This window comes from Salvelinus sp. IW2-2015, unplaced genomic scaffold (assembly GCF_002910315.2).
Source record: "Salvelinus sp. IW2-2015 unplaced genomic scaffold, ASM291031v2 Un_scaffold1422, whole genome shotgun sequence".
Classification (NCBI taxonomy): domain Eukaryota; kingdom Metazoa; phylum Chordata; class Actinopteri; order Salmoniformes; family Salmonidae; genus Salvelinus; species Salvelinus sp. IW2-2015.
The window spans coordinates 150232-164244 of NW_019942898.1; the positions used below are offsets into that span (position 1 = coordinate 150232).

The 14013-nt window shown below is 43.3% G+C and overlaps 1 protein-coding gene across 1 annotated transcript in view; it reads left to right on the forward strand.

Annotated features, from left to right (window-relative positions):
* LOC112070774 (neuronal cell adhesion molecule-like) overlaps positions 1–14013 on the forward strand; it is a 169829-nt gene that overhangs the window by 144459 nt on the left and 11357 nt on the right. The window contains 3 exon segments of the mRNA XM_070439121.1: positions 8725–8840; positions 9112–9316; positions 9526–9648. Coding sequence (XP_070295222.1) covers positions 8725–8840; positions 9112–9316; positions 9526–9648 — 444 coding nt within the window.

A 14013-nucleotide genomic window follows, 5' to 3' on the forward strand; every position in this document is an offset into this window, starting at 1 on the left:
AGCTAACCAGAAGCTATCCGATACTAGCCAGAGTCACTGTCGCTGCCCAGCATTAGCCGGTCTGCTGGCTATGACGTTGGTTTTCAGCTGCCCACGTTTTGTGGTCATCAGCTATTCCTTTAGCTCATAAACCTACCGCACTTTTTGCAACGCGGACTCGACCGGAGGCATTCCGGACTTTTTTTTCTCTCAGTTCCCCGGATTTCGCCGCAGGCTCTAGGACATTTGCAGCTAGCTAAGCTGTTTGCAGAGTACCGTGTGTGTATCTTGGGTTGTTGTGTAGTTGGGATGGGTATCAATGGATTGACGTACTTCTGCTTTACGTGACTCGAGAGTCTCCTGAGACACAACTCTAAAAATAGCACTCCGATGCAGCCCTAGTCTGATGCGTTCTTCCTTGCTCAGCCATGACCTGAGAGCTAACTGTGTGTCACCGATCCGGACCGTATTATTACTTTCTGTGTTTTCTCTTCTTTTGTCATGTAATTGCGAGTCTGCAATAATATACAGCAGACATACTATTTTCAGCTACCCTGAATCCTGAGGCAACTATACCGAACGATAGCTCGTGTACTTGCCGTACGTTAGTCTTCGTCCGAGGGCGTGTTTTACTCTCCAATAGCTAGCCAACGCTCCTGCCGTACCGCGAGTGCGTTCGCCACGCGGTGAGGCTGGATTGAGGATGAGCCATTGCAGGAAGATCAACCGACTGCACCATAACGACTCGATCTGGGGCCCGGACCTACACCTTCATCCTAGTCTATGAGTGGCCAGGCCTGCTCATGAAGTGTAAGCATAGGACACACTGATAATGTCCATATACTCGCCACACCAATGTATCCTCATTATTATATATATCTCCTTCTTCCAATTCTTATCGTCTGTGGGGAGTCACTATATTCTATTTGCCAATTTGATATCCCCTCTACCACACTAGTCAACCGTATACCCTCGAGCTATATACCGGCGTATCTTGGACACAAGAAGCAGCAGAGGAACGCACGCATTTTTCAATTACCCTTCAAATACTGTCCAAGTATTATTTGAAGTTTTTCAAACTTTATATTGTAGCTACTTAAGTAATACCTGGGTATCCCGTACTACAAATATACTTTGCTCCAATACATAATTGCTTAGATATTAGCTAGCCGGATAGTTGCTCAATATCTTTACCACCTCGGACCCACAGGTTCTGATCTTTACATCGCCTTGTGACCCAATTAACCTCTGACCATGCTTACATACCCTTGCATAGTCCGTGCAACACCAGTTAAGTCCGATCGAGTGTGCTACTTACTTGTAGTTAAAGCAACATGCACACATCTCCGCGATGATCCATCGAGGTGCGAAAGGTAGTATTGGCCCCATTGTGTTCCCTATATGTCTTAGTCATTAGCTTGCCCTAGTGTTTGAGTCTGCTCAGTATTCTCACATGATAGGATCTGCGAGAACCTTACACTGTATGCGTCAACTCACTTCATTTTAATCCACCCATAATGTCCATTTACCTACCATACAGTTATACTATTCTACCTCACACTGGCACACAATTTCTAATCAGCGTCAAAAGCTTCTAAAGTGAGATGTAGCATCTACCTGGTTCACATGATGTTTTCTTTAGTCCAGACAATAATGCTGCTCTCTCTCATTACCATTCACCACTCAATAAATCTATGGTCCTCTTCCGCTCCACCAGTGTACTCATCTACACATGTGCTCGTACTCTCTCTTCTCCAGAAATAGTCCTGCTGTCGTACATTAATCATACCAACTTTTAAGCTATTTTCTATTTTGATCCCACCCACCTCATGACATTCACTTCCTTTCCCGTTCGTGCTGCGTTAGGAATAGTTCTCACCTAGTCACGCCAACGTATACTACAAATAGACATATATTAGTTTCCGTAGCGCCACTTAATATATCCCTATATCACTCTCTTGCTACTACCTACTGGTTTATCCCTAGGATGTATTCACTGTGCATGTGTTGAATCCCAGATCACACTGCTATATTAATTTGTTTAGTACCTAAAGTACCCTCTCCTTATTCCCTCAGTCAACCTCTAAGGTTGCTTCTATATGGTAGATTTCCTCTTATAGTTCTGCAAAATAGCCTGTGTGAGCTCATCATGTTCATTTCAATAACAATTTAAGAGAGAAGCCCTCCACATCCGCGTGACGTTTTTTCTCTCGTGTTGCCGCCGTTTCGCTTTAGTGTCACTCTTCTCCTCAAGCTGCCCTGAGTAGTCGCTTTGAGCCTAATACTGGTGCTGAAAATACTACCTGGCGTGTATAGAGAGAGAGAGACAGTACGACCAATATTAATCTACTATCACTGTGTTATCACATCGTGCCTACCCCAAGACACTACAAGATTTTCCCATCTAAAACCATTAGAACGCGTGCACAGACACATCAGACGCCGTCAGAACCAAGACCCGAGGACCATCAGACCCTGAGGTGACTCGGCATCAGACCCTCCACTGGACACTCTTGTTATGTAATTCCGCCAACAAGATGCCTTCATGACTTCATAGTTATCATCTATCTCGAGCTCCTAGTTCGCTCAAACAACTTCGGAGTTTTTGCATCATAAACATCTCCATCCAGCCAATCACATAAGAACAACACAGTAGATACTACAACTCAGTTCCCAGACCTATACCTGTACTCTCAACGCCTACCCTGACGTTAACTGCTCTCTCCAAGCTGTAGCATAATGCAACTTATAACTGTTAACCTTATCGTGCATATCGTTGAACTATCTCGGTCCTCCCAATATTGCACTTGTCAGCATATCCTCCCTGAGATGCCTCCTACCTGCCTAGAAGACCCATAATGTAGATAACCCAGATCACCTATAGAGCTACCTCCTAGGTACCCCATCCGTCTCCAGCCGGGTGCGTAGAACTTCTTGCACACTCGAGAGAGTGCGTACACAAGCACAAGAGCAGTATGTATGTCGAGATGAACTACCACTTGGTACCACCCCAATTTCCGTAAACACGGGTACCTTCCTCATAGATTATCATCCTAACAAACTTTGCGCCGTCCAACTTACACCTCTGCCTGTGTTTCAACCAATCTCAGCGATCACTGCCTTCATGCCTGCATCGTAATGGGTCAGCCGGCTCAAACGACTCCACTCATCACTGGGTCAAACGCTCCCTGAAACCACTCAGCGAGCAGGCCTTCTAAATCACCTGGGCCGAGGTATCCTGGAAGGATATTGATCTCATCCGTCATAAGGAGTTGCCTCTGCGACATTTTTTAAAGATGCCTTCCTCACCATCTTGAATAAGCATGCCCCATTCGAAGAAATTTAGGAGGACCAGGAAACAGCGATAGATAGCCCAATTGAGGTTCTCTCCTGACGCTGACTGGCCCTTAACCAACAGAAAAACACCGATAAGGGACGTCTGCATTAGCAAATCGAACAGCCCCCGTGAATATCAACTTATTCAGGGAAGCTGGAAAGACCAGTATACACAGGCTAGTGTAGCAAAAGACCAAGGGCTTAGCTTTTTCAAAGCAGAAAATTTGCTCTGCAAACACAAATTCAAAAAAGTTCTGGACACTGTAAAGTCCCATGAGAATAAGAAACACCTCTCCCAGCGTCACACTGCTCTCGGGAGATAGGAAACACGGTTCACCACCGACAAATCCACTATAATGAGGAATTATCAATAAGATTTTTCTACGGCTGGCCATGCTTTCCACCTGGCTGACCCCTACACCCGGACAAGCACGCTCCGCTACTGCCAAGCTTCCATCCCTCCAATCATCACTATGTCTAAGGCTCAATCTGGACCTTACAATCGCCGGGGCTAATATGCCTTTCTCCATCTCTGAAATTGACCATTCTGCCTTCAACTCTCGGTCGTCGAAGTCAGACAATTAAAAGCAGCTGCGGTTAAAAAATGGGGATCTTTTTTTATTTATTTTTATTTTTACTTTTGTTTATTTTTTTAATTTTAGTCATAGCAAGACCATAGCACTATAGGATACATATCATTTTCATAACTGACAAATCCCTTAGAACCAAACCCCTAGCCGGCCCTCCCTGATAACTCTGGACGACGCTGCATTTTGCTCGCCAACGAATCTCCGCTGAAGTTCGCGGCTTGCACGACGCGCGCGATACACCCTAGCCTGCAGTCAACCAGTCTCTGTCGGCGTGCGCTAGCGATTCCCAAATTAGCAGTGCGGTGTCCCCTCGTTCAGAGAGGGTGCGGTGACTACTCTGACCCTAACAGCTACAGACCTATATCTATCCTACCCTGCCTTTCTAAGGTCTTCGAAAGCCAAGTCAACAAACAAGATTACCGACCATTTCGAATCCCACCATACCTTCTCCGCTATGCAATCTGGTTTCAGAGCTGGTCATGGGTGCACCTCAGCCACGTCAAGGTCAAAACGATTCTTAACCGCTATCGATAGGAAACAATACTGTGCAGCCGTATTCATTGACCTGGCCAAGGCTTTTGACTCTGTCAATACCACATCCTCATCGGCAGACTCAGCAGCCTTGGTTTCTCAATGATTGCCTCGCCTGGTTCACCAACTACTTCTCTGATCGAGTTCAGTGTGTCAAATCGAGGGTCTGTTGTCCGGGCCTCTGGCAGTCTCCATGGGGGGCCACAGGGTTCAATTCTTGGACCGACTCTCTTCTCTGTATACATCAATGATGTCGCTCTGCTGCTGTTGATTCTCTGATCCACCTCTACGCAGACGACACTATTCTGTATATTCTGGCCCTTCTTTTGACACTGTGTTAACAACCCTCCAGGCGAGCTTCAATGCCATACAACTCTCCTTCCGTGCCTCCAATTGCTCTTAAATACAAGTAAAACTAATGCATGCTCTTCAACCGATCGCTGCCTGCACCTGCCCGCCTGTCCAACATCACTTACTTTGGACGGCTTGACTTGAATATGTGGACAACTACAAATACCTAGGTGTCTGGTTAGACTGTAAACTCTCCTTCCAGACTCACATCAAACATCTCCAATCCAAAGTTAAATCTAGAATTGGCTTCCTATTCCGCAACAAAGCATCCATCACTCATGCTGCCAAAACATATCCCTTGCTAAATGACTCCTGACAATCTCGACTGTCGGAATACGTCATTCACAGAATTAGCCATCCAAAACCCTCTCTTCCCGATGCAGATATATGATAATACACTCTTCAGCAATCAATAGACCTCCAACAAGCCAGAGAAAAACAGCTAATTCAGCGTGAGCAACGCGTGCAGATCGACACAGACGATGTAACTCCTCGAATCGAGCCCTCTTGCTAGAGTGCACGTGGGTATTGCATTCCCACAAATAGACCGTATTTGTACCCACAAAGCTCCACTTCACCCATAATAATACTATCCACCGTAACTGTGCGACCCTCTTACATCTCTCGTTTGCTGGCATCCAGCGCTCGCTGTCATACTCGCTCGCCACACCCAACTTGGATTATCCACATGAGTCCGGAATTTTGTGGAGCAGAAGGACCGCAGCCTAGCATCTTGTCCGCCTGTACGGATAACAAGTTTCCACCCCTAGTACTCTCATGACCTGCCCTTCGTCGACTACATAGTCAAACAATAGGATGCCTAGTGCCAGTATGCACCGTAGCCTCCAGACAACCTCCCTGTGAGTCGCCTCACATGTGGTGCAACTCCAAACAACCATTTTTCGATTCGCTGTGTTTAGCGCGCCTCGGATCCTTCGCAGTTACTCTCGCTCCTGACGGATTACGGAGACTCTTCCCTAAATCGTGCATATGACAACGACTTTGAGAGAGAGAGCGAGCGTGTGAGTCATCCCCTCAGAGCCTACGCATATGTGGAGAGAGAGCCTTCTGTGTTAGGAGCAGCTACAGTGATCGATATATCTTGCACCGAGTGAGCTAACTCTTATCAGTGCCGTCGGGCTTCATCTATTAATTTAGCCCAAACAACTACCGTCTCTTACACTACTGTCCTAGGATGTTATTTATTTTTCTTTGCTTCCTTTTGCACGACAGCGAAATATGTAGTGGCGAGATGTCTCTACATTGCAGCTATGTGCATTCCACGTGCAAAGCCAGAACCGAGTTCCGAGTGTTTTTATTGTTTTATCTATTGATTTGCACTGCTGTTGTTATTACTTCGACCACCATGGCCACTTTTTATATTACTTTATTTATTGGTATTAATAGAGTTAATAATATTCTGGTTGGCCGTTCCAACGCCTCCTTAGTGCTACACCTGCAACGTGTTTGTCCTGCACCGGAATTTTATATGTATATAACTGTATTTTTCGTCCTCTTACCAGAGAGGATTAGAGTATCGATTATGTCTGAGCTATGATATTTTATATACAGTGTAGACATCGACGATTATGATATTCAATCGTGTTGTATGATTATGGTGTCGAATTGCTCTTGCATTATAATCATTCCCAAGGTCGCCACAATTGGTAACATGTGAGAAGTTCGTCGTTCTCATATTTTATATGCAACTGCACTTTAAGCAACTGTATGGCTTCCTAACTAATAAAGATGGTTCACTCAGAGTAAATATCAAACATACAAAGCTTTCACCAACTCAGGTGTTCATAGAATTTCATAAATACAGTGGAACAGTTGTCATTGTTTGCCGTCGAAGAAAGAGATTGTCTACGGGAGGCTTTGGATGTTGTCTGCATGGCGGTGGACGGATGAGCATAAACAGATGTTGGTTTAACACATGTCTTCTTAACAGTTCAGAGCATGAGGATGACATCGTATAGCGTGTGACAATGAATCTGATGACTTTGTGAGAAAGTGGAGTTAGGAGGAGAAACAAAAGATGGCGCACTCTGATGCGAGGAGAATAGTGGATAACACGCTCGTACGAATCTTATTGCCGTGTAGCGTTATGACAGAAGCAGTGGACATGATCTAGGATATGTCTACGTAGTAAGCGGAGCAAATGCTAGGAGCATTGTAGACGATGACACAGAGAGGTGAATGCATCGGCTTACCAGATGTAGAATATGATAAGCCGGCACGATGCACGCAAATAACACCAACCTGACTGGAGGCAATTCGAGCAGATAGATATGGATTTCTCTTTTCATGTGTACTGTCGCTACCACATTTATCACTTAGTAAGCTCCTTGCTAACCATGGAGTGTATAGGTGACCGCCCTCTACGTAGTAATCATCTGCTGAATATCTGTTTTTCTGCTCTCGATCTTGCTAATTCGTCGGGCGATACTTCATGACATATTGTACTCTACCATTAGTACACACTCTTCTCATAATGTGACCACTACTACTCTTACCCATGGCGTGCTAACCGTGTGTTATTGACCGAAATAAACTCTCTGCTTAACCGCTGGTATGTTGACCATAAAACATCTTGCCGTAACCCATCTGGTATAGTGACCCGAGAGAAATAGAAGCATCGATGAGAGAGAGAGACCTGAAGACCATCAATGTGAGAGCCGTAGTGGACTCTCTCATACATGCTGCTAACCGATGTTGTCATCCTGTCCCAAATATACACATTCCTGGGCTTATCACCCGGTTCGTTCGAGATATACGACTGGCACTGCTCAATACAATCTCACAGGGTGTAAACTAAGGCAGTAAATTACTCCCGGACAATCCTGTGCTATTGTGGCCGGAATTAACATCTCTAGTGCTATTCTAATGTCTATCGGCTCTGTACAATGTGCTCGCGCCTACACTGACACTAGTTCCAATTCTGTCCACTGATCGTCGGCGTAACCGTCCGTCTGTTGACATGTTCGTCGCTCCTCATTCTATCGCTGTGCGTCGTAACCTGTTGCTTTCTATCGTCATCCACTATCATCCATCCATTTCCGCGTCTCACCGTGTGTCATTGTGACTCCCTCATTAACATCTTGCTCCTTACCATTCTGCTTATGTGACCTCATTCTACTCTCTTCATACCATCCTGCATCAACTCCTGTGTCATGTTGCGCCCTCTCTCTCTCTCTCTACATCTTTCTACTCCTCTCTCTCTCTCTCTCTCTGCGTCTCTTCTCTCCTTACATCCTCGTCGTCTTCTCTCTTCTTCTCTCTCTCGACCTCTCCTTCAGAACTCACCTACATTCTCTCTGCTCTCTTACACTCTTCTCTTCTCTCTCCTCTCTCTCTCTCCCTGCCATCCTCATGAATTTGGGCTTGTTTTTTGTTAATTGGAAATAGTAAGTTCAGGCATGAGAAGCTGCGCCTGGCATTGGCAAATAATAAAGACAGTTCGCTTGCGCGTGAACGCATGTGTAGATGACAGTTCTGACAGGCCAAGGCGACATGAAGGGTGAGGGGTACGGGGGGAGGAGCGGGAACTGGTTCAAATTGCATTGCTGTAATCGTCCTGGTAGCCCAATAGATGTCTAGATTATGCGTCGCATGTGCCTCATACTACATCTCCTGTCCCAAGATGTGATAGTGCAGTAGACACCTTGATCATGTGTATGTGACCAATAACATCTGCTAACCGTGTGTATGTGGCCAATAACATCTGCTAACCATGTGTATGTGACCAATAACATCTGCTAACCATGTGAATGTGACCAATAACATCTGCTAACCGTGTGTATGTGGCCAATAAAAATGGATTTGATTTGAACTACAGCAGAAGTTGTAATTGTCTCAAATGAAGTGGCGTTGTTCTGTCCCTTAATGTGACTGGTTTCTGTTGTAATTGTGTTCCCTCTGACCGGGTTTCCCACAGTGCCGGTGCAGGCTCCAGACAGTGTCCAGGTCCTAGTGTTGAACAGCACCCTGGCTGAGGTGCACTGGGAGCCTGTCCCACCGAAGACAGTACGGGGACATCTCAAGGGATACAAGGTACTGTACACAACGCTGTCTTCAAAGATAATGTAAAGATAATGTAATACTGTGATACAAAACAGTAGACGCATAGAAACAGACACACAGACAGACACATGTACGCACACATGCCACTTACCCACCCCCCCACCATGACACACACACACACACCAATTTCATAGCTCTATATTTGTATATCTCAGGTGTACTACCGTCGTGAGCAGAGCCTCCACAACCCCCCCCCCCAACACACACACACCCATCTAACTCCTCTGTATGTCTCTACCAGGTGTATTACTGGCTTGAGCGGAGCCTCCACAAACACAACTCCCACCGTGTGGAGCAGCAGCTTCTGACCTTCAGTGGGAACAAGAGTCATGGCATGCTCCCCGGCCTGCAGCCCTACAGCCTCTACCTGTTCAACGTCAGGGTCTTCAACGGCAAGGGGGAGGGCCCCGCTAGCTCCAACCTGCAGTTTGAGACCCCCGAAGGAGGTAGGAGGAGCCAACATTCATTCATTCTACGTCATAAAATATAGAAACTACAACAGACATTCTCAAGTCAACGCTCCGTGTTGGTGGGCCGGCATCCATAGATAGTGTACTCATTCAAGGAAGCTTTTGTGCTCAACTCAACTTACATTACAAAACAATAGAGAAGAAGATTCATTTGTGTGAATATTCCTTTTGTGTCTATCATGCAGTTCCTGGGCGGCCATCTTTCCTGAGAATCACCAACTCTAACCTGAACAATTTGACTCTGGAATGGGGTCCTCCCAACGACCGCAACGGACACCTCACCGGCTACATCCTCAAATACCAGCAAGGTGGGCCTTCACAGGGACGTTTCTACCTATGGTTGCATCAGGGATAAGATAGTAGATCTTTAGAGCTAGAGGTTCTGTAAGAGATTTGAGAGATTTGAGAGCCTTTTCTTGATGATTCCAACACTTCTTTGCTGTCTGTAGTGTTGTCTAGTGTACAGTAGGAGTTACTACAGGATGAATTACTACAGGAGGAATTACTACAGGATGAGTTACTACAGGAGGAGTTACTACAAGATGATGAATTACTTACAGGCATGAGTTACTACAGGATGAATTACTACAGGATGAGTTACTACAGGAGGAAGCTTACTACAGATGAGTTTACTACAGGATGAGTTACTACAGGAATGAATTACTACAGTAGGAGTTACTACAGGATTAATTACTACAGGATGATTACTACAGAGAGTTACTACAAGATGAATACTACAGGATGAGTTACTACAGGATGAATTACTACAGGAGGATTACTACAGGATGAATTACTACAGTAGGAGTACTACAGGATGAATTACTACAGGATGAGTTACTCAAGGAGTTACTAGAGATATACAAGTAGAGTTACAATGAGGAATTACTACAGGAGGAATTACTACAGGAGGAATTACTACAGGAGGAGTACTACAAGATGAATTACTACAGGATGAGTTACTTACAGGATTAATTACTACAGGATGAATTACTACAGGATGATGTACTACAGGATGAGTTACTACAGGAGATTACTACAGGATGAGTTACTACAGGAGGATTACTACAGGAGGAGTTACTACAGGAGAGGAATTTACTACAGAGGAAGTTACTACAGGAGGAGTTACTACAGAGGAGTTACTACAGGATGAGTTACTACAGATGAGTTACTACAGGAGAGAGTTACTACAGAGAGTTACTAAGATAATTACTACAGGATGAATTACTACAGGATGAGTTACTACAGGATGAGTTACTACAGGAGGAGTTACTACAGGATGAATTACACAGGATGAATTACTACAGATGAGTTACTACAGGGGTACACAGGATGAATTACTACAGGATGAAATAACTTATACAGGATGAATTACTACAGGATGAGTTACTACAGGAGGAGTTACTACAGGAGAAGTTACTACAGGATGAATTACTACAGGATGAACGATGTACTACAGGATGAGTTACTACAGGATGAGTTACTACAGGATGAGTTAACTACAGGAGGATTACTACAGGATGATTATACCAGGATGAATTACTACAGGATGAGTTACTACAGGAGGAGTTACTACAGGATAATTACTACAGGATGAATTACTACAGGATGAGTACACAGGATGAGTTACTACAGGATGAATTACTACAGGATGAGTTACTACAGGATGAGTTACTACAGGATGAGTTACTACAGGATGAGTTACTACAGGATAGTTACTACAGGATGAGTTACTACAGGATGAGTTACTACAGATGATTACTACAGGATGATTACTACAGGGTGTATTACAAAAAAGTACACAGGATGATTACTACAGGATGAATTACTACAGGATGAATTACTACAGGATGATTACTACAGGTGATTACTACAGGAGAGTTACTACAGGAATTACTACAGGATGAATTACTACAGGATGAATTACTACAGGATGATTACTACAGGAGGAGTTACTACAGGATGAATTACTACAGATGAAGTTTACTACAGGATGAATTACTACAGGAGGAGTTACTACAGGATGAATTACTAAATTAGGAATTACTACAGGATGAGTTACTACAGGATGGTTACTAAATGAGGAATTACTACAGGAGGAATTACTACAGATGAGTTACTACAGGATAATTACTACAGGATGAATTACTACAGGATGAGTTACTACAGGATGAATTACTACAGATGAATTACTACAGGATGAGTTACTACAGGATGAGTTACTAAATTAGGAATTACTACAGGATGAGTTATACAGGATGAATTACTAAATAGGAATTACTACAGGATGAGTTACTACAAGAGTTACTAAATGAGGAATTACTACAGAGAAGAATTACTACAGGAGGAGTTACTACAAGATGAATTACTACAGGATGAATTACTACGGGATGAGTTACTACAGGATGAGTACTTCAGGATGGTTACTAAATGAGGAATTACTACAGGAGGAATTACTACAGGAGGAGTTACTACAAGATGAATTACTACAGGATGAATTACTACAGGATGAGTTCCTACAGGATGAGTTACTAAATAGGAATTACTACGGATGAGTTACTACAGGATGGTTACTAAATGAGGAATTACTACAGATGATTACTACAGGATGAGTTATAAATGAGGAATAACTACAGGATGATTACTACAGGATGAATTAACTACAGGATGAGTTACTACAGGAGGAGTTACTACAGGATGAATTACTACAGGATATACACAGGATGTTACTACAGGATGAGTTACTACAGGATGAATTACTACAGGATGAGTTACTTACAGGATTGGTACTACAGGATGAGTTACTACAGATGAGTTACTACAGGATGAGTTACTACAGGATGAGTTACTACAGATGAATTACTACAGGATGAGTCTACAGGATGAGTTACTACAGGATGAGTTTACACGGTACACAGATGAATTACTACAGGATTGAGTTACAACAGGTGAGTTACTACAGATGAATTACTACAGGATGAGATTACTACAGGATGAATTACAAGGATGAGTTACTTACAGGATGAGTACTACAGGAGGAGTTACTACAGGATGAATTACTACAGGATGAATTACTACAGGATGAATTACTACAGGATGAATTACTACAGGATGAGTTACTACAGGGAGAGTTACTACAGGATAATTACTACAGGATGAGTTACTACAGCATGAATTACTACAGGAGGAGTTACTACAGGATGAATTACTAAATTAGAATTACACAGGATGAGTTACTACAGGATGGTTACTAAATGAGGAATTACTACAGGAGAATTACTACAGGATGAGTTACTTACAGGATGAATTACTACAGGATGAATTACTACAGGATGAGTTACTACAGGATGATTACTAAATTAGAATTACTACAGGAGGATTACTACAGGATGAATTACTAAATTAGGAATTACTACAGGATGGTTACTACAGGATGGTTACTAAATGAGGATTACTACAGGAGAAATTACTACAGGAGGAGTTACTTACAAGATGAATTACTACAGGATGAATACTACGGGATGAGTTACTACAGGATGAGTTACTACAGGATGGTTACTAAATGAGGAATTACTACAGGAGGAATTACTACAGGAGGAGTTACTACAAGATTAATTACACGGATGAATTACTACAGGATGAGTTCCTACAGGATGAGTTACTAAATGAGAATTACTACAGGATGAGTACTACAGGATGGTACTAAAATGAGAATTACTACAGCGATGAGTTTACTACAGATGATTACTAAATGAGGAATAACTACAGGATGAGTTACTACAGGATGAGTTACTACAGGAGGAATTACTACAGGATGAGTTACTACAGGAGGACTTACTGCAGGAGCAGTTACTTCAGGAGGAGTTTCAGGAGTTATTACAGTGGAAATTACTATGGGAGGAATTACTACAGGGGGAATTAATACAGGAGGAATTAATACAGGAGGACTTACTACAGGAAGAATATCTACAGGAGGAATTACTACAGGAGCGCTTACTACAGGAGGAATTACTGCAGGAGGAGTTATTACAGTAGGAGTTACTACAGGAAGAGTTACTACAGTAGGAGTTACTGCAGGAATAATAATTACAGGAGGAGTTACTACGGGAGGAGTTACTGCAGGAAGAATTATTACAGTAGGAGTTACTACGGGAGGATTTAGTACGGGAGGAATTACTACGGGAGGAGTTACTACGGGAGGAGTTACTACGGGAGGAGTTACTACGGGAGGAGTTACTACGGGAGGAGTTACTAGGGGAGTAGTTACTACGGGAGGATTTACTACAGTAGGAATTACTATGGGAGGAGTTACTACGGGAGGGTGTTATTGCAGTAGGAGTTACTACGGGAGGAGTTATTACAGGAGTAGTTACTACAATAGGATTTACTGCAGGAGGAGTTACAACAAGATTACTTATTACAGTACGAGTTATTACGGGAGAAGTTACTACGGGATGAGTTACTACAATAGGAGTTATTACAGGAGAAGTTATTACAGTATGGGTTACTACGGGAGGAGTTACTACGGGAGGAGTTATTACAGTATGAGTTATTACAGAATAAGTTATTACAGGAAGTGTTATTACAGTAGGAATTACTACGGGAGGAGTTATTACAGGAGGAGTTATTACAGGAATAGTTATTACAGTATGAGTTACTACGGGAGGAGTTACTAC